Source organism: Panthera uncia, chromosome C2 (assembly GCF_023721935.1).
Source record: "Panthera uncia isolate 11264 chromosome C2, Puncia_PCG_1.0, whole genome shotgun sequence".
NCBI classification, from domain to species: Eukaryota; Metazoa; Chordata; class Mammalia; order Carnivora; family Felidae; genus Panthera; species Panthera uncia.
The window spans coordinates 121084945-121110501 of record NC_064810.1 but is presented as its reverse complement, the minus strand read 5'-3'; the positions used below and the strand labels follow the sequence as shown (position 1 = coordinate 121110501).

At 50.1% G+C, this 25557-nt stretch overlaps 1 protein-coding gene across 2 annotated transcripts; it reads right to left on the bottom strand.

Moving 5' to 3' along the window:
• Positions 1–344: 344 nt before the first annotated feature.
• On the bottom strand, positions 345–24724 carry RBP1 (retinol binding protein 1). 2 transcript variants are annotated; one of them, XM_049628738.1, is made up of 5 exons: positions 24500–24724; positions 23868–24046; positions 17842–17976; positions 2440–2541; positions 345–588 (listed from the first exon to the last, which is right to left on the bottom strand). In XM_049628738.1, the coding sequence occupies exons 1-5, from the start codon at positions 24570–24572 to the stop codon at positions 535–537; spliced, it is 543 nt and encodes a 180-aa protein (XP_049484695.1). In that variant the 5' UTR covers positions 24573–24724; the 3' UTR covers positions 345–534. The 2 variants fall into 2 exon arrangements, with proteins under 2 accessions (XP_049484695.1, XP_049484696.1); XM_049628739.1 differs by lacking the exon at positions 17842–17976 and having other exon boundaries at positions 24500–24712.
• Positions 24725–25557: the final 833 nt, after the last annotated feature.

Below are 25557 nucleotides of genomic sequence, written 5' to 3'. Positions count from 1 at the left end.
TTGGAGATCGGTGGTGGCTGCATCTCCTTACCTAGGCTTTAAGTTCCCAGGTGGAGGGCATTTTTTCCTGCTTCTGTGGCATTCACTACATTTTGGTCCTGACTAGACATGTACCATGCAAGGTATTTAACACGTGGATAAGTGAATGTCAGCTCACACATCCTGAACCCAAGCCTGTGCTCCTGGGGAAAGACCTTACAGGTGCAAGGTCAGGACTAAATCTGCAGGTGTGTGGGTGATATTTCTCCTTCAGCCCAGGGATGGCATCAGGAGAAGCTGGCTTCAGAAGCCCCAGAGAAAAAGTGAGCACAGTGGGGTTCTGAAGCTTCTTCAAAACAGATGTATTGAGCAGAAATCACTTTTATTGGGATGGCTTCGTTTTAAGGAAAAGAAAAGAGACAAAGCCAAGAGAGAGACTCTGCTAACAGATGCCTAGGAGTGGCTGGACATTTCTGCCCCATGCTGTGCAAAGGAGGGGATCCTGGCCCACACGTCCATGCCACTCATTCTTGGAGATCAAGGTCTGCTCAGGCTTCAGTGCACTTTCTTGAATACTTGCTTGCAGACCACACCCTGCACTCTCATCTCCTGAAACAAAAGCAGATGCTTGTCATTGGCCAGAGCAAAGTCACACTTGGGGCTCAGTGCATACAGGGGCAGGAACTTCGAAAATACTTAGCGCCTGCTGTTTCTCCTCAAGAGTTGGTTCGAACTAACCAATACCTTAGAAAGTCCGTTAAACTGGATCAATGGATGTTGGGCCCTGCTATGACCTAGGCAGGGCTAGCTGGGAAAAAAATGTGGCTCAAAACGGGCCAGCAGGACCCTCTGATACCTCCCCTCCCCCTACTACACTCAAGGAGCCAAAAGGCTTTCAGAACCTCAGTCCTGAGCCCAAGACAGAGTCTGTGCCCAAGCTTGGAAGAAATTGGGCCCAGACACATGGCTTAACCCCCAGAGGATTCAGTAGGTCGCCAAGGCCAAAGCTGCAAACGGCGTGGAAATTCTAAGCTTCAGCTACACATTAGAGTACCTGGGGAGTCTGAAAAAATGCCTGGGTCCCAGGCTAGACCAGTTATATCAGTGTCTTAGTGGGTGGAGCCCTGGAATTGCTATTAGTAAAAGCTCCCAGGTAGTACTCAAATGCAGACCAGAAAGCTCATGCCTTGCTTACAGGACAGCCCCTGCTGAGTGGCCGGGGGGAATGACACACAGAGTGTCACCACATATTCCAAGTTTTGTTTTGTTCTGTCTTGTGTTTTGAAGGAGGCTGGAAATCTGAATATTTATGTGACATCTCCTAATTTTTAAATTGTTCCCTAAAGAAGTGTGAAGCTCCCTGATGGCCAAAGAAAAGAGGTCCAAGCCCTCCCCGCCCCCACCCCGCCATCTGCAACCTCTGGCATAGGGCCACAGAACTACTGAGCTGAAAGAGCCAGTGGAGACCACATACCCATCTACCCTCATTGCTCTGCAGTCGAAATAGAGGCCTGGGGAGAAGACAGGCTCAAGGTCAGGCACTGCGTTAGCCTAATGCCTCTGAAAATAATGCCCTTGTGCCTCTTCCCAGCATTCACACGGACTCGGATCTTTGCAGAACTCCTATGTGGTAGGATGGCATTTTGCAGGGGAGGCTTGAGGGAGGAAGGTACTTACTCAAAGGTACCCAGTGAGTCAAGAGTTGAAGAACCCAAGTCACCTGGACCAGGCTCTTTTCTCAGAAGGAAGGTAGCCGGGGAGTTCCAAGGGAAAAGGAGTGATGGGAGGTTTCCTTTTGGAGGACATGTGTTATTTTAGCTCTCCAGATGCTAAGCCCCTTCTTCTGGATTTGTGTGTACTATTCCCAGACAAAGGATGGAGTAGAAATGGCTTTGACCTGAGTTCCCAAGCCAGAGGCCCACACCTAGGCTTCTGAACTGACAAAGGCTTCTCGTCCCCTGACCTAGAGTGTTGAGAAGCTTAAAGAATTCTCCTTGATTCTAGCCTGCCACAGCTTGGCCTGGTGAACACAGACATCATTTGGGAGCAAATTTCAGTTCTTCCGTCTCCTAGCTGTGTAATTTGGATGTGCGCCCCCATGTTCTCATCTCCAGAATAGGACCCCTAATAGCAGCTGGCCCATAGGGCTGCTGAGAGGACAGAGAGAGATTATGGAATGCAAAAGAGCTTAGCTCCATGTCTGATGCTTAGCAAACGCACCTCTGTTCCTCATGTCTCTGACTGGACAGCTGAGTCAGCCTAGACCTTGAAAACTCGGGGCTCAGTGTTTAAAATCACTCAAAGGTCTTCTTCAGGCCCTTGGAAGAGAAGTTTCAGAGCAGAACCAAGGCCCAGCCACAGAGTATTTTTCCAAGGTCCACTGGACCTCAACAGTGATTATAGTCTCTGGACCCTGTTCTGCCCCCCCCCCCGCCCCCACCCCACACACCAGCAACCTACCAGGTGCAGCTCGTCACCCTCAATCCATTGGGTCCAGCCGCGTCCCTCCTTTTCCCCCTTCTGCACACACTCGAGCTTGTCCCCGTCCCAGCTCACCGTGGTCTGCCAAGCAAAGGAACAGGGTTGTCAGTCCTGAGAAAGCAGCCCCAACCTTGTTTACCCAGGGTGTGCTCAAGTCAATTTCATTACAGAACATTTGCAGCCTAACTCCGTCCACCATGTGTCTTATTACAACATGTAAATCAGTTTTATTTTATTTAATTATATTATTTTTTAACATTTATTTATTTTTTAGAGAGAGAGAGAAAGAGGGGCAGAATGCGAGCAGGGGAGGGGTAGACAGAGAGGGAGACACAGAATCCGAAGCAGGCTCCAGGCTCTGAGCTGTCAGCACAGACCCCATGCGGGGCTTGAACTCATGAACTCTGAGATCATGACCCAAGCCAAAGTCGGAAGCTTAAGCGCCTGAGACATCCAGACATCCCTATTTTATTATTTGTTTAAGTATTTCTTTATTTTTGAGAGAGAAGAGTATGTGTGTGCGAGCAGGTTAGGGGTAGAGAGAGAAGGAGAGAGAGAATCCCAAGCAGACTCTATATTGTCAGTACAGGGCCCGACGTGAGGCTTGACCTCACAACAGTGAGCTGACCTGAGCTGAAATCAAGAGTAGGGTGCTTGACCTACTGAACCACCCAGATGTCCCCTGGAAATCAGTTTTAACATTTACAAAAACTTCCCTAAATTTCACTTAAAGGGGTACTTAGGAGAGAAAAGGTCATCAGGGTGGGGCTCTCAGAGCTGGGGCTGAGTAGGGGGCTGGGAAAGGAGGAGGGGCTTCAGAAGGCTGAGTGCACCCCAGGTTGGCAGGGAGAGGCTACTGTGCAGGTGCAGTGGGCATTTCCTGTATTTGCAGCTACCCACCTCCCCTTGAACAGCCTTTCTATATGTGGCAATTGCACATTATGAGCCCTGCCTCCTCACTCCTGCAGTTAAGACTCCATTTGCCCCTTGTTCACTGTTTGGCTCTAGGCAGGTCCACCCTGTCACTGGGTGCCTGTGTTCCTGTCATAGGAAGGGGCCAGAGGCCATTCACTCACTGGCCTTGGTTTTACAGAGGCAAGTTTCTAGGATTCATGTGTTCCCGGCCACGTTCAGCTGTTCAGCTGATAGATAGTCAGCAACAGTCTGATAAGGATTTAGGAGAGAAGAAGTCTGGGAAATGAGTATGGAGTGAGTGGGGCCACTCACTGGGCAGTGGGGACTACCTCCTCCAAACCCCTCAGCTCCCTCCAGGGCTCACTGATGACTGCTGCCCTCTGCTGTTAGGGTGAAGCCTGCAAGGCAACACAGGCACAGGGTGACAGATGGAGCCAGTTGTGTGCAGGAGTAAATCAGACCTCTGGTCCTGGAACCTGTTTCCAGAGGGAGACGGAGATCAGGAGGACTTGGTGTGGGGACGTTCCTTTCTGGGGTCTAGAGATCACTCGGGGCACATGTCAAGCCAAAGAGAAGCTCCCACCTTCAAATGAGAACATAATGAAGTGGATGTCTGATGAGGTGTGTCATGGGCTTAATGACTCAAGCCACAAGACAAGATGCCCATTCACTGGGCACCCCGTCCATGCCGGGCTTACGAAGAGAAGTGGGGACTGAGAAATCAGACATTCCTCGACTTCAAGGAGCTCGTAAAAGTACTTGGCTTCCCCATCAACTTAACTTCTCTTTGTGTGTTTATCCTGAAGTCTACTCTGTATATTAAAGGCTCCAGACTCAACCTGAGGCTAAGAAAAGATCGCTGGTCCCCAGTTACGCTATACACACTTCTGCCTTTGCCAGATACGTCAGAGTCAATAAGCATATTCAGGCCCTCCGTGCTGGAAAATACAAGAAATGCTCAAAGAAGAACATGGTAATAAAAAGAATACCTGTAATCTTGCCTCCTCAGAGGTAATTACTCTAACATTTTGGTGTGTTTATGTCCAGTATTTTGCTCTATGAATGCATATATATATTTCTGTTTTTAAAAAAATTAGGATTGCATCATTTATGGTTTTGGGCCCTAGTCTCTTCATTTAATGGAAGCAATTTTCCACTTCAATAAATAGTCCGCATAAGCATTATTTTAATTGTTACATAATATTAAGGAAATAGCTACATAATTTGTGGCGCCCTGCAGAAAATGAAAATGAGGGGCTCTTTTAAAAAAATGTTAGGAATTTTAAGATGGTGGCAGACGAGCATTAAACCAAGCGAGGGGCCCTTCTGTGCCTTGTGACCTGTGTGACTGCACTTGGTCACAGGACCATGGAGCTAAGCCTGCTAGTATTACATCATATCCACACACTATCATTTAGTCCATTCTGTGTTCTTGGACATTTAAGTTATTTATTATTCTGTGCTATTATAAGTAAGACTGCCTGGAATAACCCAGTTTTGAACACATCAATTTCTTGGAGTACGTTTACAGAAGAATTGTAGCATTAAAGAGTATGCATATTTTTAAGACTTTTGATAACTACTGCCAGCTTGAGCCCCAGAAAGCTCACACCTGTTTACCGTCCAACATCAACGTCAGGGCACGAGCTTGAAAGAGATGTTCATTAATGGTAAGGCAGGCTTTGCTCCTGAACTAACATGTTACCCTTTCCAGATCATTTGACATCTTTTAATGGGGACCAGTTGGATACAAATAATAAAATACCTTAGCAAAAGAATGATGGATAGCAGAATTTCAGGCATCATGAGAGATGGAGGGATAGAGGGAGAGGGCAGAAGGATCTTTGGGCATAGAGAACCCTTTCTCAGAGCCCTACAATCAAGCCCATTAAAGGGAAGGATCCCTAACACACAAATGCTATGGCAGTTTCCAAAGGAGACACTTCCTCAACCCCAAATTCCTGTTGTCTCTGACCCCGGGTAAGTTGGACAGAACAGAGACTATTCTTGTCTGTACTGGATGTATACAGGGGAGGCTGAGCTCAGAGATGTTAAGGCAGTTTCTCAGGGTCACTCAGCTAACAAGGAAAGAATCTGGGCTGGAACATGAGGCTTGCAGGACTCTGTGACCCCCGTGTTTCCCAGCCTAGGGCAGGGCATCCAGCAGGTGTCTGCTAGAGTCTCTGGGGGCTGCACATACACACAGGCATTGTGCTCAGACTCTGAGAAGCTCCAGGAGAACACCCTTCAGTTCAGTCCAAACATTGTTGGGTGTGGGTGCTGAGAGCCAGAGATGGGTCCTAAAGAGATCACCGCTGAGAAGGTCAGATGGAAAAGTACCAGGCGGTTCCAGCCTGGTGTGGCTGGCGCTGGCGTTAGGGGAAACCCAGAGGCTGCAGTGCCTGGGAGGGCTCCTCATTCTCACAGGAAACATAAACTAGTTTTTGTTTTTAAGCGGCAAGGCATGCCAAACACAGTGCGTTAAGGACAAGCAGGCCAGTGCCGTAAAAGCTATCCTGGAGTTAAGGAGAGGGTGGGAACAGGGCTGGGGGACTAAACGGGGCCACAGCGCCAGGCTAAAAACTGGGACTGTGACCTGGAGCATGTTTCCAATGCCTGCCAGGGCCGCCTGCACCCGCAACGCAGCCCGCTGGCTCTGATCTCCTGGGTGGAACCCGTCGGCTGGGGAAGAAGCCGAGCTGTCCTCCATGCTAAAAAGGGCAGGAAGCTCAGCCATCATGTACACAGGGCTCCTGGTACCTGCCCCCTCCCACCGCCCACCCTCCACCTGCATCAGGTGGACCCAGTACTGTCAGTGATGAACACGTGCCTAGGAGTCAACAGACCTGGGATCTCAGTCTCTAGCCGTGAGGAATGACTGGGCAATGAGAGTAACCTCCTGAGCTTCAGTGCCCTCATCTGCAAAAGAGGGATTAATGGATCACATATTCACACCCTTGTGAAGTCCCCTCCTGCACAGACTCTGGGCTTGGCTTTGTGACTCGCTTTGGCCCACGGGACATTAGCAAGCACGAAGCATGCAGAGCTTTTATAAGCACTTGTACGCCGGGGGCTTGGTCTTTTAGAACCCTCCCTTGTGGGAACCAAGTTGCCATGCTCTGAGGATGGCCAGGCTATCCTGGGGAGAGAGACCACGTGGAAAACCCTGGAGGACAAGAGAGAGGTTACCGCAGGAGAACTGAGGCACCCCAACTGAGCCTTCAGCTAAACATGCAGTCACATGGAACTCAAGAACTGTCCAATTGACCCACAGAATCAGGAGAATAAATGGTTGTCATCTTAAGTTATTAGGTTCAGGGCAGCTTGTTATGTGGCATTAGCTAACCAGAAGACCTACTTCACCAGGTTGTGCTGAGGATGAGAGAAAATGTACGTAAAATGCACAGGGCTGGCATAGGAGGCCCAAATAATAGTCATCAAGACCTCCAGAGTTTAGACAGGGATGGGATTTGCTTGTCCAAGCTGGACAATAACTAAAAGTCTTTTCTTTTAAGTTGGAAGTTTGTGAAGCCATGATGGATAGGCTGTTCATCGTGGCTAAACGTTTCAGAAGCTCCTTCCCTTCCTGGAGACTTGGACCCAGGAGGAGACCTTGCAGGGGCTGCTTGCTGAGCTGGGCACCCAGGAGCACTGGGATGTCCACTGCCCTAAAACTTAATTGGTTTTTGTTCAAGCTGAAGATTTGGAGACTCCCCACTCATGGCAGTGATGGCTCCAAAACGGTGATTTAGTTCTCCTGCTTGGCTAGCTCATGTTCACTTTTGGTGGGAATGGATTTTTCTATTTAAGCTTTGTATCCTATGGGAATAAACCAGCCTTTCCCTAGAGGGCCAGATTTGTCCTAAGAACAGAAAAGAGGGGTGAGGAGTCAGGGAGGAGGATGGTCACCGAAGAACAGGAGAGGAGAAATAAAGAAGTAATGTTGGAAGGGGACTGGGTAACAAACAATGGTCACTTGTTTTCTTGTGATAACTCCTGATGACAATCTTCCCCAGGACCTAAGAACTCATCCTGTGACGTCCTCTGTGGTAAGAGCCAACCACCTTTGCTAGACCAGGAGCAGTGAAATCTGGGACAAGGATTTGGCTTGCCCTGTGAATGCCGTGTCTGAAAGGGTCTTTAAGAGGTCATCCAACGCAGGTTCCCAGCTCAGGCACTCTCTACTGCTTAATCCCTTTAGCCAGGGTCTAATGGGGGAATTTCAGGCAAGAGAATATTCCTGATGCTTTCCAAGTGGCATGGGAAGGCAGGTGCCTGTGGGGGCTGAGGTGGACACGATACAAACCACAGAGATAGGCAGTGTTGTCTGTACCCCCACTGTGGGCTCTGGGACTCCACCTTGGAAACGAAGGGGAAATCCGGCCACCTTCAATTTCTCTCCTCACTGCACGGACCACCTGCAAGTCTGCAAAAGGGCTGGAGTCCAGGGAAGCTGGTTGTAAAGTGAAGCCAGTCCAGTAACTTTTCTATTAAAAACAAATAACCTCTAACACTTTGGCTCTGTCAGCAGCTTTCCCAGAAAGACATGCACCAACAGATGAATGAAGACAGCTTTGCATCACTATGACAAGGGACTGTCACTTCAAAAGCCATTATCCAGCTCCCCTGACCACTTAGAAACCCCAGCTGGCACAGCTGCATGGGGACCAGTGACACAGAAAACCCGGCTTCAGCAGGCAGCCTGAGGAAGCACGTCCCAGGGGTCCCGAGGCCCCCCTTGCCCTGTGCAGGTGACCTATACTGGGAGTGACAGACTATTCACACTAAATGGACCCATCTCTTGTCAGTGACCTGGCCTGGTCCACAAACAGTGGGATTCATCTTGCCTCCCAAGAATTGTGACATTTGTTAAAGCTCTCACATGCCCCAAACACCCATTCCAACAAGCAGGGGGAGGATGGGTCACTGACCCCTCCACACTTGCCCACACAGCTCGAGGAAGCCCTGTACTTACGGACCCACCTCCCAGAGGCACCTGGGACTGCATCTTACTGTCTCTGTGGTTCCAGAGCCAGGTCAGAAGGGAGGTCTTGTTCATAGTGCTTCTTTCTGCAAAGGTCAGAGCCAGGATTGACCCAGATCTGACTCCAAAGCCTGTGTTCTTTAAATTCTGGAGGGGGTGGGGGATTGAAAAACCAGACAGTGACTAGACACTTCCTGTACATGATGTGAATTGCTAAAAGCTGCAAATTGGCCATTGCTCCTGGAGTCTGATTTTAAAGTATGCTTCACCCTTTGAGGGTTCCTGGGACAATAAGACAGTTCACAGCCTCTGGTGCCTGTGTTAAATAAGTAAGTGGATGAGAAAAGTCAGGAAAGGTAAGAGGGAGCCTGTCAAATGCCAGGTACTTCCATGTTTCACTTGACTTTCAAGCTCTAGAGCTGATAAAAATTAGACTTAGTCAGGTAACCAGACTATGTCTCGTGGGGGTTATGGGCTGGGCCATCACCTGGACCCAGTTCTTTCTGGTGGAAGAGTCCAGTAGCTGCCCACGAGGCTCGGCCCGGTGAGCAGTGTGCTCACTCTCTTCTGATCCACTCCTAGGAGGCTGGTAATTATCTAAAATCAGCACATTCAGGGGAAAAGCCAATTCTCTCTAAAAGCAGATTAAAACTAAATTAATAAGGCCTTAACATGTGAACGAGTAATCAGAGACACAAAAGCTGTTATGAGCAACTACTGTAAACCAGTAAAGCCACAACAAGGCCTCTGTGGGCATGAAAGAATGCGATTCTAATGCCATGAAGGAGCTAACCGCAAATGATAACAACTCTTAGGACAAACAAAATGATAAAATATTATGGCTAATCTTGACGTGTCATTTTAAAAATTCCTTAAACATTCTGGAAAGTACCCAGGATCAATTTTAAAATAAGAAGCCCTCAGAGAGCACAAGGCCCCATGAGGCCAAGGTTCTGGATGGGGAGGAGGGAAATGGGGCTGGAGAAAGTCACAGGGCTCATGAGAAACTGTGCTCAGCCAATACAGGGACCCAGCACTGAGTGCCCCAATCTAGGGGCCCTAAGGCTGGGCTGGACCCAAGCTATGCCACAGAGCAGCTCAGCCTAAGGGGAAGGCAGATATGTAAACTGGCATTGACACCACTGGTGTTCTGAGTTGGGGTGGGTGGTGGGTACCCAGCCCAGTGAAGGGACAGGGAAGGCTTTCTGGTGGAAGTAATAGCACCACTGTCATTGTCACCGTCACCATCATTACTCTAAGAATATGTGCTGAATATTCACTATGCACTGGGCAGGGCAGGGTATTAAATACAGCCTGGGTCGTATCTTTCTGGAGCACTTCTCCCATTTTACAGATGTGGAGACTGAGCCTTTCAGGTCACCCAGCCACGAAGTGGGGAGATGAGATGTGAGTCTCACTGGACTAGAGTCCATGTTTTTGCCTACTGTGCCCTGCAGTTACCTGATCTAAGCTGATCTTCGAATGAGCAGTAGGATTCTCCAGCGTGGTTCTGTGCAAGGAAACATCCGGCAATCGTGCGCTCGACACCTGCACACTAGCCTTGGGTACTGGAAACAGAGGCAGGTGAGGCGAGCATCCTACTCTCAAGAGCAGACAGACTATTAGAGAAGAAGACAAGCAGAGAATTCCAACAGGATGGCAAGTGCTGAGTTGAGGCAGGTGATGGTAGCTGCAGAAGTGGGAAGGCATCTCATCAGTCTCTGGAATGGGGACAGAGATCTATCAGGGAAGGCTTCCTGGAGGGGATAATCACTGCTGGAATTAATGCTGGAATTGACACCAGAAAACACCACGGGAGTTAGTTAAGAAGCAGAAGTTGGAAAAGAAGAACGAGGGAATCCCAAACAGAGGAACAGCCTGGACAGATGCAGGGAGGCCGGAGGCTGCATGAGTGAGGCTTCTAAATGAGCTTTGCCCAGCTGGACTCTCTTGGCATGACCCTCCCCAAGGATCCTGACCCTGCTCCTCCAAGCCCAGAATTTACTGGGGAGAGGACTCAGCCTCTCTTTTCCCTCACTTTACATCTTGGCGGCTCCAACCAGCCAGACCTGAGCAACGGACAGTCCGGATGTTTGCTTATCTGGCAGGCAGAGCCAGCCTGCTACTTGAGCCAGGGCAGGGAATCAGCTTGTTATCAAGTCCACAGGGCGGGTGTGGAGGCGGGGGGGGGGGGGGGGCTGTTGGGAGGTGGCAGGGGAGGATGTACAGTAAAGGAGGGGCCATCCTGCCAGAGTGCTCGGAGGGACTCTGAAGGGCAGAGTCCACCAGACCCTCGTCACTGCCACAAGAGCCTCTGGTTTCTACTTCTTATCTCTCAAGGCGAACAGAAGCACACAGCTCCCAGAAGATAAGAGATGCTAGCTCAGTAGCTGAAGAGGAGTCAGCAAGTCGGGATCTCTCGACTGAGAGCTCTTTGGGGTCTGGGATCCTTTTAGTCACTGCAGGATACCAAGCCCCACCACAGAATCTAAGGCAGGGAAAATGCATATCACCATTTGCTGAATGAACGAACAAATGGCAGAAAAACATTGTAGGGGTACTCTTGCAATGAGCACATTTTTATTTTCAGATAATGCAGCCGTTTTCCAAAGATGAGCCGTACAGAACTGCGTTAGCCGTTGTGTGACACTGGCCTGAAATGCTGAGTCCTAGAGCACTTAGCCGTCATGCCCAGGGCCACACAAGCCAGGAAGAGTGCCAGTCATGGTTTCAACCCCCTTCTGCCCAACTCGGAACCCGCAGCCTGCTCTCTGTTACCCCATGAGCGTCTTGCCGCCATGGATGCTCTTGCTGCCAAACAGTACCCGGTAGGCTATGGGCCGGCTTGCCTGCCTGATCTGGGCATTTGCGGGGGTGGGGGGTTGGGGGGGGCCTGGTGACAGTCTTGGAGAGATGCAGGCCCGAGCCCCAATCCATCCCTACCTAGCAGGGAGACCCTGAGCAACGTGCCCCACCTTCTGAGCCTCCATTTCTTCATCTGCAAAGTGGGGCTGAATGTCCTGCCGCAGAACAAGAGCATCAGGATGAAATGAACCAAGGGGTTGCACGGACCCATTCAGTGCTGGACACAGCAAACCCTCCATAAGCAGTAGCTCCCTCTGCCATTGGCTTTGCCCAGCCTGTTCTCTCCGGCTGTGGACAGGCACGCGCCCTTGCAGGCCAGCCTGCGTGAGGTAGCTCTGCCAGCTCTTCTCTGGGTGGCCGGGTCACCCACACACATGTCACCACCTCTAGAATTTGTCTTCTGGAGAACACAGGTTACACGATGAAAGAATTAACAGTAACAGCTCATACTGATGGAGGTGACGATTACAGGCTTTCCCTCATCTAATCCTCACTGCGGAGTAGTAGGGATCCCTTACTTTATAATTATCCCCATTTCACAGACAAGCAGAGGCATGGGGAGGTGAAATAACTTGTTTCATGCCCAGTTGGCAAGTGGCATAGATGAGACTCCAAAGACGATGGTCTGGCTCCAGAGGTGAACCGGTTATGACTCAGCCAGGTTCTGCCGCAGAGAGAGCTGGGCCGTGGACAGCCTCCACCGTTGAGAATGAGATGCAAACCAGACCCCCACTCCTCTGCACCTGACAATTCCATCCATGACCCCGCTACCTCACTGGGGACACTGCATTTGACATTTCAAAAGCCTCACAGAGAAATTATTCCAGAGTTGTGACCCTTAACATAACAAGGATGCCACCTCTCTCTGGTAGCAATCTGGACTCAAGACTGCCAGGATCCCAATTTGGGCTCCACCAGCTCTCTCCGCTCAGACAAGCGATATTGGTGCCGGCTTTCATTTTCTTCACATAGAATAGAGGAAGAATTTTGGCATCTTCATTACAGAATCATGAGGCTTAAAAGAATTAATGCATGGAGGGACACCTAGGTGGCTAAGTCGGTTAAGCGTCGACTCTTGATTTTGGCTCAGGCCATAATCTCATGGTTGGCTGAGTTCGAGCCCTGCGTTGGGCTCTGTGCTGACAGCACGGAGCCTGCTTGGGATTCTCTCTCTCCCTCTCCCTCTTCACCTCCCCTGCTTTCTCTCTTTCTCTCTCTCAAAATAAATAAAAAACATTAAAAAAAAAAGAACTAATACATGGAAAGTGTCTAGAATCCCTGGCACATGGGAAATACTCAACAAACACTAGCTATTATCAAGTGCCAAATGGATCTTGCAGTGATATGATCTACCAGTTATATTGCTTGAAGTTCTATTATTTTTATGTAACACTCATATGACAAACACACTGGAGCCTTCTGTGCTAGGCACTGGACATGCAAAGTGTGGGTTCCACTGTCTAGAATCTCAAATCGATTAATAAGTGTCACAGGTGCCCTGGGAGCAATGGCTGCAGAGAGTGACAGTGAAGCAAAAGGAAAGGATGAATGAGGTGGGATGAGGAGTCAGGACAAGGTTGGTGGAAAAGTCAAGCTCGGGCTGGTCTTCACCAATGGGTAATTATTCTTCCAAGGGAGAAATAAGGGGACTTATCCCAAGGAAGTGAACAGAGAGATGCCAAGGAGGAGGGCAAGTGAAGGTGCCTGCAAATGGTGGGATGGGGCCAAGGATATGAGGTGGGTAGGGATTGGAGCTGGAGCCATGTCCTGAAAAACCCAAGGCACCTCTGGCCTTTGCCTGCCAACCCTGGGGAGCTCCTGGGCAGTTGAGCCAGGGAGTGATACAATAAGATTCCCATTTTAGAATGTGAACGATAGGGTGAAGAGTTGAGGATGGCGGAAGGGAGATCAGTGTGAAGAAGTAACTCATGGTAAGAATATCCAGTGGAATAAAGGCAGTCTCTTCAGCAAGTGGTGCTAGGGAAACTGGACAGCAACATGCAGAAGAATGGACCCGGACCACTTTCTTACACCATACACAAAAATAAACTCAAAATGGATGAAGGACCTGAACGTAAGACAGGAAGTCATCAAAATCGCAGAGGAGAAAGCAGACAAAACCTCTTTGACCTCGGCGACAGCAACCTCTTACTCAACATGTCTCTGGAGGCAGGGGAAACAAAGGCAAAAATGAACTATTGAGACCTCATCAAAATAAAAAGCTTCTGCACAGAGAAAGAAACAATCACCAAAACTAAAAGGCAGCCAATAGAATGGGAGAAGATATTTGCAAATGACATATCAGATAAAGAGTTAGTATCTAAAATCTATAAACAACTTACCAAACTCAACACCTCCCCCCCCAAAAAAAACCCCAAATAATTCAGTGAAGAAATGGGCAAAAGACATGAATAGACACTTTTCCAAAGAAGACATTCAGATGGCCAACAGACACATGAAAAAATGCTCAACATCACTTATCAGGGAAATATAAATCAAAACCACAGTAAGATACCACCTCATACCAGTCAGAATGGCTAAAATTAACAACTCGGGCAACAACAGATATTCGCGAGGATGTGAAGAAAGGTGAACTCTTTTGCACTGCTGATGGGAATGCAAACTGGTGCAGCCACTGGGGAAAACAGTACGGAGGTCCCTCAAAAGTTAAAAATAGAACTACCCTACAGCCCAGCAATTGCACTAGTAGGTATTTATCCAAGGGATACAGGTGTGCTGTTTCAAAGGGACACATGCACTCCAATGTTTATAGCAGCACTATCAACAATAGCCAAAGTATGGAAAGAGCCCAAGTGTCCATCAACGATGAATGGATAAAGATGTGGTATACACACACACACACACACACACACACACTGAAGTATTACTCAGCAATCAAAAATAATGAAATCTTGCCATCTGCACCAACATGGGTGGAACTAGACGGTATTATGCTAAGCGCAATTAGAGAAAGACAAATATCATAAGACTTCATATGTGGAATGAAGTGGAATTTAAGATATAAAACAGATGAAAATAAGGAAAGGGAAGCAAAAATAATATAAAAACAGGGAGGGGGACAAAACATAAGAGACTCTTAAATACACAGAACAAACTGAGGGTTGCTGGAGGGGTTGGGGATAGGGGCATGGGCTAAATGGGTAAGGGACATTAAGGAGGGCACTTGTTGGGATGAGCACTGGGTGTTATACATAAGGAACGAACCACTGGAATCTATTCCTAAAATCATTATTGCACTATATGCTAGCTAACCTGGATATAAATTTAAAAATAAAAATAAATTTATAAAATGAAAAAAAAAAGAATTCTTGGAAAGTGCGGAGCCTATTGCACAGGAGTAAGCATAAGAGATGTTAATAATTATTGTTATTATTACAGGCAAGAGATATTCAGAGAAGTGGGGATGGGGGAAGGGGAAAGAGATGCTAAGAAGCAGAATCTACCGAACTTGTTGACTTGTTGCCCATAAACACTTTCCATTTATCTTCACGGTGATCATTTACATGGCAATGCAGTGGTCTGTGGAACCAAAAAGCCACAGTTACTCTAACCACCTGTGGTTATGTGGCACTTAGGAATACCAGCAGGAGGCGGCCAGTTCTGCAAACCACACAGAGTCTGGAGTCAGAGAGGTGTGAAGTTGAATCCCAAGGCTATGGTTAACCAGAGATGTGACATAGGACCCAAGGGTCCCTGTCTGTAAAACGGGAGTAGCACCTCCTCTCCGGGACTGTTGGAGGATTAAATAATATATGTAAAGTGCAAGGGCAGAGCCGGCCACACAGAAGCCCCCAGATGGTGGCTGTGCTTATATGTAGGTTGGGGAGGGTTATTAACCACACAGCTACAAATACCTTTGGACAAATAGACGTGGCTTTCCTTTGAATGATTTTCTTGGAGTGTAATTACATAAGTGGGATCTCAGAGCCAAAGAGTGAGATGATGTTTCGTGACTCACCGCACACTGTCAGACAGGATTTCCCCAGCCCCTCATTTCCTGCATGCAGAGCCAGGTATGTTGTGAGGATGGGTAAGGGTGGGTTTTGCAGCCTGGGTTCTCCTCCATCTCTACCCTCACACCTTTCATGCCCATCTTGTTTATACAGTTCTTCCCCAGAGTCTTCTCTGCTGTCCTTGGCCCCTCAGGTCAGGAAAGAAAGAAGCGGGGGGGGGGGGGGGGTGGGGGGGGAGGAAGGACAGACTCACCAATCACCCTGTATTAAAGACAACCAGCCCTCTAAGGTATTTGCTGGTTAAAGGAAACACCTAGAAAAGGCTTGGGATATTTAACCAAAATAAATGTGCTCTAACGTTGGAATTTCAGGCATCATAACGGAGACCTGGAGTTTTTGTTTGGAGGACAAGGGGTGGTATGTATGTGTATGTGTATGTGTGTGTGTATGCACGCATGCTCTAGCACAGATCAATTTGTGCAACACAGATGAGCCACACCAATGCTTCCCAGGGACGAAGCCATTGTGACTCAGGCACAGAGCTGGTCGGCAGAGTTTTCAGCCAACTCCAAGTCAAATACGAGTAAGTCCTCAAGCCCACGTGAGAGGTTACAATAGGACCTGAGCTGCAGGGCTGGTTACACGAGAAGCTTCCCACGGGGCCAAGGGGACCGGAAGGCAGTCATCAGCTTACAGCCTCCGGATGCCAGGAGGGGAGGGCAGAGGGGGTTTCCTGCTCACTCAGGTCTTCTGGATCCAGGCCCGGCGACCGCTTCAACCAAGAGAATATGGCAAAGTATCGCTATGTGACTTTGGAGGCAAGGCAGATCACAACACTGTCATACCCTTTTGCCTTGTGCTCTCAGCCCTCTCACTCTCGGGGCCCAGCTGCCGTGTCCTGAGGAAGCTCAAGCAGCCAGGAGACAGTGCGTGTGAGGGGCCACACGGAATGTGGGTCTTCCAGCTCCCTGCAGACAGGACATGCCGTGGGGACCACCCACCCCCCCTTTGCCCAAATTGCAGACTCGTGAACAAAATAAACAGCTGCTATTGCTTAGAGTTTTGGAACACTGGGTTTTGGAGTGGTTTGTTACACAGCAATAGAAAAATGAAATAACTCATCACCATACATAATTGTCACAATAATCTCATCAGTGCTATGACCCCCGGCTCATTTTTATAGATGACAGATAAAGTACCTTCGCCAAGGAAACACAGCTGGAAGGTGGGTCCCAGATTCAAATCCGGATCCACCTCGAGGCCAAAGCTCCTAAGTGCTCTGTCGTAGCCCGTCCTTGTTCACACACACACTACTGGGGTCTTTTACCCGGGGGCTCAGTTGCAGACCATCATGGGTCGCTGCCAGTTTGGTGTCCCCAGGCAGACTTCATCCGCAGGGACTGGACTGCACGTCTCCACTTTCATCCAGCCCCCAGAACTAGGCAGCCGGGGCCCCGGCGCAGGCTTGTTACACTGAATCATGACCAGCACATCACAGGATCCTGGGCGCGGGCCAGGCTGCTTCCTCATTTTTCTTTCTCAGGAGTTATCAAAAGCCCAGTCTTTGAACCAGCAGCATCAGCAGCATCTGGGAGCTCATTAGAAAAACATGTTCTTGGGCTCCACGGCAGACCTTCTGATTTTGGAAACTTAGGGGGGTGGGCCGCTCAAGGTTGAGAACTCCTGCTCTAACTATTGATGTGGTTCTTTAACCCATGATCTGTGGGCTCTGTCTGAGGATGTCTTTAGTGACAGGAAACTGGTTCACACAGCCTCAGGGGGAAGAAAGGGAATGCCCCGGCTGGCTCAAGTACACCGAAAGTCTTGGAGATGTGCTGGTGTCAGGGGCTCCAACAAATCCCCAGTGTTGCAGCTTCTCTCTCTAATTTCTGCTCCTCTGCTGGCCTCATCTTTCTCTTCTGTTGGATTGCTCCACACGGCCATGGGAGATGGCATCCCACCAGCTTATGAACTTTAGAAGGACTAGAACACAGCTCTCTGCCAGTGTCCCTAAATTAAACCCTGGGAAAAGGTGAGATGAGGCAATCCCGTGACAGGTCACGGGACACGGTCATCACCCTGGTTTAAGGTGCCCAACCCACGAGAGACAGTGTACCATGACGTGCAGCTCCACTAGACCGTATGACGTGAGTAAGGGAATACCTCCCACCAGAAGAGGAGGTGTTTCTTTGGGTGGGTGGGGAGAGCAATGTTGGTCAGAAAAAAAAACAGCGGTAACTCCCCCAACCAACACCAGGCCACCGTCAACGATTATGCTTTGCCTCTAGTCTAAGGCATCACAAGGGCTTTCGGTCCCTTATTGCACACAGTGTTGTGGCTTCACAAGGCACTGTTCCCTGTGCTATCTCCATGGTCCTCTGAATTTGCCTTGTGAGACAGCAATCATGATGCCCATTTTGCAGATGTGAAGACAGAGGCAGCGTGTCCAGTCATTTAAGGTCACTGTCAGTTGGGTAATGGAGGATTCAAGCCCAGATGTCGGCCTCTAGGACTAGCACTGCTGTCCACACCCCCATGCCTTGTCAGTCCTGTGCGCTCACCTCCAGCCTGTGATGGGCTCACAATAAGGACCTGAGGTGCTGGCCCTCAGCAGAGCTCCGAGGGAGACCTTGTAATACAGACCTTTATAAACAGACCAGTTAGAATCCTTCCTCTGCCACCAGCTGGCTGGGACCTGGGGTCAAAAAGGTTCTTCACCTCTCTGAGCCTCAGATTCTCATCCGCAAAATGGGCATAATGACACATAGAGAACTGCATCTGTTGTGGAGACCAAAAGAGAAAAAGTGCTAAAATCATTCGTTGCAGGCATGGTGCTTGGTAAAGACTTAGGGCTTGTTATTTTTCTTTGTTCCTGCCTAACAAAAAAACAAAACCTAACACAACAGTGTGATTCTTGAAAGCTACTTTGTGCATTTTATTTGGGTTGCTTAAATTCTTCTTTTTGTAATCCTCAAAAGCATGCTGCTGACACCGATTTCAAAGGTCGGAGAACTTTAGCTAAGACATGAAAGAGACTCCGTGTTTCCATTCTGGAAAGGACCCAGCAGAGGGCTGGGGGCCTGATCTGTGGCCCTTGGAAGGTTCCCCAGTCTGAGGGCGTTCACAGCTCTGTGGTCCAGGGAGTTAATTGTGCCATCGGCATTGTGTTCTTTAAAATATGAACCAGAAAAAAACCCATTAATGAGACAAGAACAGGATCAGAGAGCTGGCAAGAGTTTAAACCAAAGTGTTAACAGCAGTTTTGTGGATTTCATGTATTACCATATATAATTAGATGGATGGATGGATGGATGGAAGGAAGGAAGGAAGGGAGGAAGGAAGGGAGGAAGTCAGGGTAGGAAGGGAAGGAAACACAGATGGTTAAAAGAGAGAATTCAGAAAATCTATAAGCACGGACATGGAAAGATGCCTAAGAAGCAGCACTGAGTGAGAAAACAAGGAGCCAAGGACTGGATTTCTTTCCTTCCTTTTTTTTTTTTTTTTTTTAAACTGATCAATAGATAGACAGCTTCTATATTCGAGGAAGATTTCCGACAGATCCACCAGAAACAGGAGTGGTGATACCCTCTGGGAGGTGGGAATGAGGCCAAGTAGGGGAAGGGGCCCTTTCCTTTGCAGTCCACTCTCTCCTTCGCTATTTGAATTCTCTTTTTCCTTTTACAATAAAAACAAAGAAAGCAACAGAGGGGTGGAGGGCCGCAAGCCGGAAGGCAGGCTCTGCGGAAGGGGTCATCCTGAGTTCACAGCTGGAGCTGAGGGAGAAGCCTCAGCCTGGGCAAGAGGCACCAGACTCCCAAATGAACAAAGGTGCCCCCTCCAGGGAAAACCGGCCCCAGTGTCCGAGGTGGGATGACAAAGGGCCCTTCTGCCACCACTACGTGGAGCCGGGCTCATGGCTGTGATTCCGACCCAGGCTGTCTTCTCCCACAAAAGCTGCTCATGCTGGGGACAGCTGGGAACAAAGAAGTCCATCATTATTCATTCCAAGGGATTCCCTGGCCTGAGTGGGGAACACTATCTGGGTTGAGGAGAGCCCTCCTCCTGCAAGCCCTCCCACCCTGCCAAAGCTACCTGTGCTGGATTTAATACGTGATATTGGCTTCAAACTGGGCCCGAGATTTGCTTTTAATGGATAAAGGCATGCAGGTGGCAGCGGAGAAAAGCTAAGCCCAGTCTTCACACATTTCCGCCAAAATGACAGACCCTGCTGCCTGCAGGTCACATAAAATCTGAATAGGACAGACTGGAAATGTGAGCTGAGTGATCCCGGGCCACACAGATCTGCATCCTCCACCTCTCAGTCTGGGGACAGACCGCTGAGCCATTCCAGGTGGCTCTGGGCCTGGATGGCAATGTCTCCGGGGGGGTCAGATGATGGACCAAACCAGCTGGTGGCCCGGGGCCCTCTGCAGCTGACTGTATGGTTTCCCAGTGTCTCCAGAGATGCACGTACACAGAGATGTTTCTTTCCTCCAGAGCAGGGGTTCTCAAACTTCAGCCGCATCAGAGCCATGTGGCGCACAAACCGAGCCCCAAGCCACCGGCCCCACCCAGACTTTCTGATTCCGTAGGCCAACAGCGCGGCCGGAGAATTTGTGTTTCTAACAAGTTTGTGCGCTCCTGTGGCTGGTGTCCGCTTCAGGACACTTTAAAGAACTCTACTTTAAAGAACCCACAGTGCAAACAAAGACAAAGGGCTCCTTGATCCTGGACTTCAGGTTAACAGAGCAGGGTGAGGCCTGGGCGGTGTCCCATCTAAAGGGACAGCTCTGACAGTGCCCCAGGGGTCCACACGGCACAGGAAGAAATGGGCACCCAGTGTTTTCAGCCATCTTGATTGTGTTGGTAAGAACAGGCAGAAATATGGGTTTTTCTATGAAATCTTACAATTTTTGGCAACTGGCTCTGAAAATTTTCAAACACTGTGCAGGCCAAACAAAAACACATCTGCAGGCCAGATTTCACCCTCTGGCTGCTGTGCTAGAGCACACATAATGTTCCCATAGAAAGGCAGAATCGGAGGTCTCTGAGCCAGCAAGCCCCTGGGCCCTTAGGGAAGGATGTCAGTCTGACCAAACCTCTCCCGGCAAGGGGTCCCTGCAGCCTGTCAGGGTCACACGCAGGCTCCCTACTGGGTCCTCATCACTCCTATCTTCCCCAGTCACATCTGGCACTCTGGTATTTGTGGACTACACATCTCCCACCTCCCAGGCTCTCTCACAACCAGGCCTTTTTGGACTCCTAGGCCTTCACACACACGGCTCCCTCGGTCCAGAATGCACTTTTCCCGTCTCTGCATATGCCCTAATGCTTACTTGTCTTTCAAGGCCTCCCTCAACCAGGCAACTTCGCTGCTCCCTCACCCCTCTACACTGTGTTCCTCAGCTCACTGTACTGCCATCACTGAAAAAAAATGGCCTGGGTGTTCCAGAAGGCCTTGCTGCTTCTGTGTCTCCAGGGCTGAGCCCAGAGGCCAAGGTGGAACAGGTCTGAAGTAGCATTTACCAACTTCTGTTCTCTTGGCCTTGGCCTTCCTCTTGTCCCCTTTCTGCTTGCCTGGCTATTTCCGGTCTATCCTTCAAGCCACAGTTCAGACTACTTCCTGTGAGAACCTTCCCTGACCTCCCAGATCCAGGGGGGGGGTACCTCTCTGGCTGTCCTGCCCCCACCCACATGCTATCACAGGATGTCTGGCCTCCCCCACTGCCCTGAGCTCTATGAGGGCAGGAATCTTGTGCAATTCGTCTCAGTAACACAGGGGTTGCAAAGATATGGGTAAGCGCCATAAAGTGCTTGTAGGACCAAGAAAGGAATGAACAAAACAGATGAACAATCCCAGGTGAGAAATGAGACCCTTGTGATGTGCTGGGAAGGAAATGTTAGAATCCAGCCAACTTGGTCCCGAGAACAGATTGGCCTCCTCCTGGCCACTGCTCCCGGCTGGTGGGTGCCGGAGTGTGTAGAGCAGAAGGGGCAGCGGTAAAAGTTAGCTTTGGCAACTGCCTGGCCCAGGACCCCAGGGGGACTTGGAGACCTCAGCCCCTGCGGCCTCTTGGCAGGCAGCTCCTCTGGCCCTTGCAAGCCTCAGGCTGGACAGTCGCTGCAATTCGATTATCCTCCGCCCTCCCCTGGCTATGCTCTTCACCGTAGGCTTCCATCCAGCTGGCAGCCAGAGAAGGACTTCTCTGCAATGCAAAGGGTCAAGGGAAGGCCGGAGCAGAGAGGCCGTCCACCCCCTCAACAGCACCAAGGTGAGTGAGTGCCATACACTTGGGAGAGGGGCGCCCTGAGTCCTGGGACAGCAAAGGTGACCATGAACCCTAGTCCAATGTCATTAGTTTGCCCAGCTGCTGGGCTCCCTGATCTGCTCACCTGGGTTGTCCTGATATCCTAATGCTGAGTTGAGAAAAGGAGGAGGCCATGTGCCCCTTCCTTTGTGTCTGAAACCTTCGTTTCTTCTACCCTTTTCCTCTTGGGTAGAAGCCACCTCCTCCAGAAGTCCTTCTGGGTTCCCCTCCTCTAGGTGCTTCCCTTTGTCACCACTAATCACACTATGTTCTCTCTGTGTGTCTGTCTTCACCACAAAGACTGTGAGTTCCTGGCACATCAGGGATTGCGACACCCTCCTCCACGTCCCTGTGCCTGGGGCCGTGATTAGTGTGTGAGGAACGTGGTAGGTGCAGTGCAGTGGTTAATGGCAGGGACTCTGGAGCTGACAGACCAAATTCAAACCCTCCCTTGGCTACTTACTTAACCTCCCCAACGTCACACAACAAGAAATCTTGCCTCAGTTTTCTTATCTGTGAAATGGGGTTGAAAGCGGTATTGTGAAGACTGGGTTAAAATAAAATGGGAATAGTACGTGGTAACAGTATGTGGTACACAGTAAGCACTCAACAAGCACTGGCTAGTATTACCAGGTGATCAACATACGTCTCACGCAGTAATGGATGAGGGAGGGAAAGCAAGATGGAAGGCAATTAGCCAAGTAAGTATAAGCAGGCACATTCCAGAGGCTGCAGTGACCTAAAACAAACAGAGATGTCTGATGTGCTCTGTGAGTACCCTAAGAGTGAGCTGGGGACAAGAGGTGTCCTTAGTTCCATCCAGCAGGCCAGGGAACAGATCGTGGACAGTAATCTGGAAGGCAGAGCCCTCACCTTACCAAGGCAGACCCTGCTGCCAGTCTCCTTTCCCACTGCGAGCCTCTCTGAGGATTAAGAGGCCCTGGGCCTTCTTAAGGCACAACTGACATGTTCCTACACCAGTATCGGCCTCTCCAAGGACACTCCCTGCTGGCTACCCCCTCTTCTGCCATCACTCCAAACAGCAGACTCAGACATCAACTCCTGACTACCTTCGGATGAATCAACAAGCCAGGGGTGAGTAGTCCAGGCCTGGGATTCCACACTCTGGCACCTTCAACCATAGCCCCAGCAAACCTCTGCCATCTGGCTTCTGCAAAGGTGACCGGCAGACAGGGGCCTGGCAGGAAGCAGAAGGGTAAGCTTCAAAGCGCAAAGGCCTAGGGTTCAAATCCCATCTCTTACAAGTCTCTTCCCCTTTTGGAGCCTCAGTCATTGTATATTATGGGGTCATGGATCTCTCCCTCATTGGGCTATGGTGTAAAATAACAGTGTGGTGCAGGGCACACAGCAGACCCTCAGTAAGTGTTGGGAGGGGAAAGGGAGATGGTGGGTGGGGGGTGCTCCGTCAACAAGCAAAGCAGGTCCCTGGGGGTGAGCATACAATACTAGCTCTGGACCCAAGACTGAAAGGGATGCTGGGAGCACCCAGACCTTCCAGTGACCCAAGAATGTTGATAGAGACTTGGGGCTGACCTTCTAGAATTTCCTGTGGAAACACTAATTGGGGTCTCTGGGTCATCAGCTTCCCACCCTTGGGGATAGGCTGCTCACTTCCCTCCCCCTCCTGCAGGAATGCTTCCTCTAGCCTGGGCCACCATGGCAATGACCTACTGAGTAGGGGTTGGCTGCAAGGTTCAAAGGAAGCTCAGCAGGCAGTGGATTATAGGGTGGGGAAGGGGAGGGCCAGGAGCCAAATCCCAGCTCGGGACAAGGTGGGGCAGGTCAGAGGCTTTAGGGAGATCACGATATCCCCTGCTTCCTAGAATGGCTTCATGCTAGGCTATACAGGAAGTTTTACACTTCAAGAGTTCCCTGTGTTTCTTTCCTCCTTTCCTTCAGCCTTCCTCCACCTGGCCCTAGTACAGGCAGAGGAGAAGAGAATCAACAGACTTGCCTAGAATTCCAGCCCAGCCCCTCCCTAGCTACTCTGGGCATGTTACTCATCTCTTTGAGACTGTTTCCTCATCTGTAAAATGGTTATACTCCTACCACCCTCATAGGTTGTCGTGAGGATTAGATAAAGTCAAATGTATGAAACATCTGGCTCAGTGCCCGGACACAACAGAGACTCAACAATCTGCAGCTTTCATATCCATCACTATCCTGTTTGGGCAGAGGGGGATGCTTGATAAGTGGGTGCTGCCTACCTTGAGGGCTGGGAGTATGAAGATCCTTGGTCCCTAAGAACATAAGGGCCCTCGCCTCCCTCCCAAAGGAAGTAGTCCAGACTTCCGTCAGGCCCCCTGGGCAGGAGATGCCCTGGTGTATGCAAATCCTCACCATGCACTTGCGGTCATCTATGCCCGTCAGATCCTCCTCAAACTCCTTCCCAACCTGGAAGTCCATGATATAGTTCCTGAAAGTGCTCAGCGTGCGGATGATCATATGGTCGCCGTCCTGCACAATCTCTTTGTCTGGCTTCAGCAAGTTGGCAATTTTGCGCAAGGCCACGTTGACATCTGCAGGGGATGAGGGGGTAGAGGGGACAGAGAATTGGCAGGAAAATTCAGATAACTGTCTCCAAGGTAGCGGGGTCCCAGGAGCCGGCTCCTCCCCGGGGCAGCACCATTGGGGTTTCCTGTTCGCTTAGCGCTGTCTCAGCCAGCAACCGGTTCTGCGCATTCTTTTTTTTTGCAACAAAGTTTTCTGGCCTTATGCTGACCCTGTACCAACAAAACCTAGCAAACTAGACCCAGCTTTCCTAATGAAGTTATCCAAGTCTAGAGGCAACTATCAGATGTTTACCACCAATTAGTCCTAACAACCCCCACCCTCCAAGTTGGCGGCCGAAGCCCTTTCGCTGGCCGGCGCACGGGGCGGCGGCTGGCCCAGGCAGAGGCAGGCGGGCCCTCGGGAGGGCTCTGCGGGGCCCAGCCCTCGTCCCCGAGCGGCCGGCCGGGGCAGCAACTTACCGAGAGCGCGCAGGTACTCCTCGAAATTCTCGTTGGCCAACATCTTCCAGTACCCGGTGAAGTCGACCGGCATTTCGGGGGCTACTGGGGCGGGACGGCCACGGAGCAGGCAGGCGCAGCGGCTATCGACGCGGTCGGGGTGGTGGGCGGCCCGGAAATGTGCGCCCGCCGGGGGCAGGGGGCTCCGAGGGGCGGCGACAGCTGGGTTCCAGGCGCGCACAAAGCCCGCGGGAGGAGCCCTCGCAGCCGTCGCTCCGCCCCCTTCGCGGGGGCGGGGCGGGGGCAGGGGGCGTCGGAGGGCCAGGTTTGTCTCTGGCCTGCGGCCACCTTCATTCAGTGACCTGAAGGTCACTTCCAGATGGAGGAGGAGATGGGGGTGAGGAGGGGGGAGGTGCTTTAGTGGCTTCAAGTCTGGTTCCTGAGGGATTCCTTCCAACTCCTTGAACGTCTCACATTCAGCAGCCACTTAAGGGTTAACAAACAGTCTCGGAGGGTTTGCCGGAGTGGTTAGGAAAGGAGCTGGTCACTGATCTTTGCTCCTGGCTAGTCGGGCTGGTGAGCGGCCAGGGTCAGAAAAGCTGGGGAGTTGCATTCTGGGCCAGAAAAGTGGGCACATTTCCACATCCCTCCCCCAAATAAAAGCAAGGTTGATGTTGTTTAAAGTTAAGTATGGCTGAAAAGGCCCTCTGGGTGGTTACGATACAAAGAGAAGTTTGAGATCCCCTGCTCTATGCAAATGTAAGCAATGATCAATATACTGTTGATTTTTTGCCTCCCTTTTCATCTAATGGCAGCGAAGTATTCCGTAGTGTTCTTCTCACTGTGCTTTTTTCCAGTTAATATATTCCAGAGACCTTTCTACTTCTATACATAGAAAATGTCATTCTTTGGCGGGATATTCCATTGTTTATCTAGCTTGCCCACCACCGATGGACATTTATTTTGTTTCCAATCCTTTGCTCTTAGAAACAGTTCCACAGTGAAGATCTTTGATCACATTTCATTTCCCACCGGGTGGGTATGTCAAAGTGCTTTAAAACCTCTGCCTTTGCCAGTAA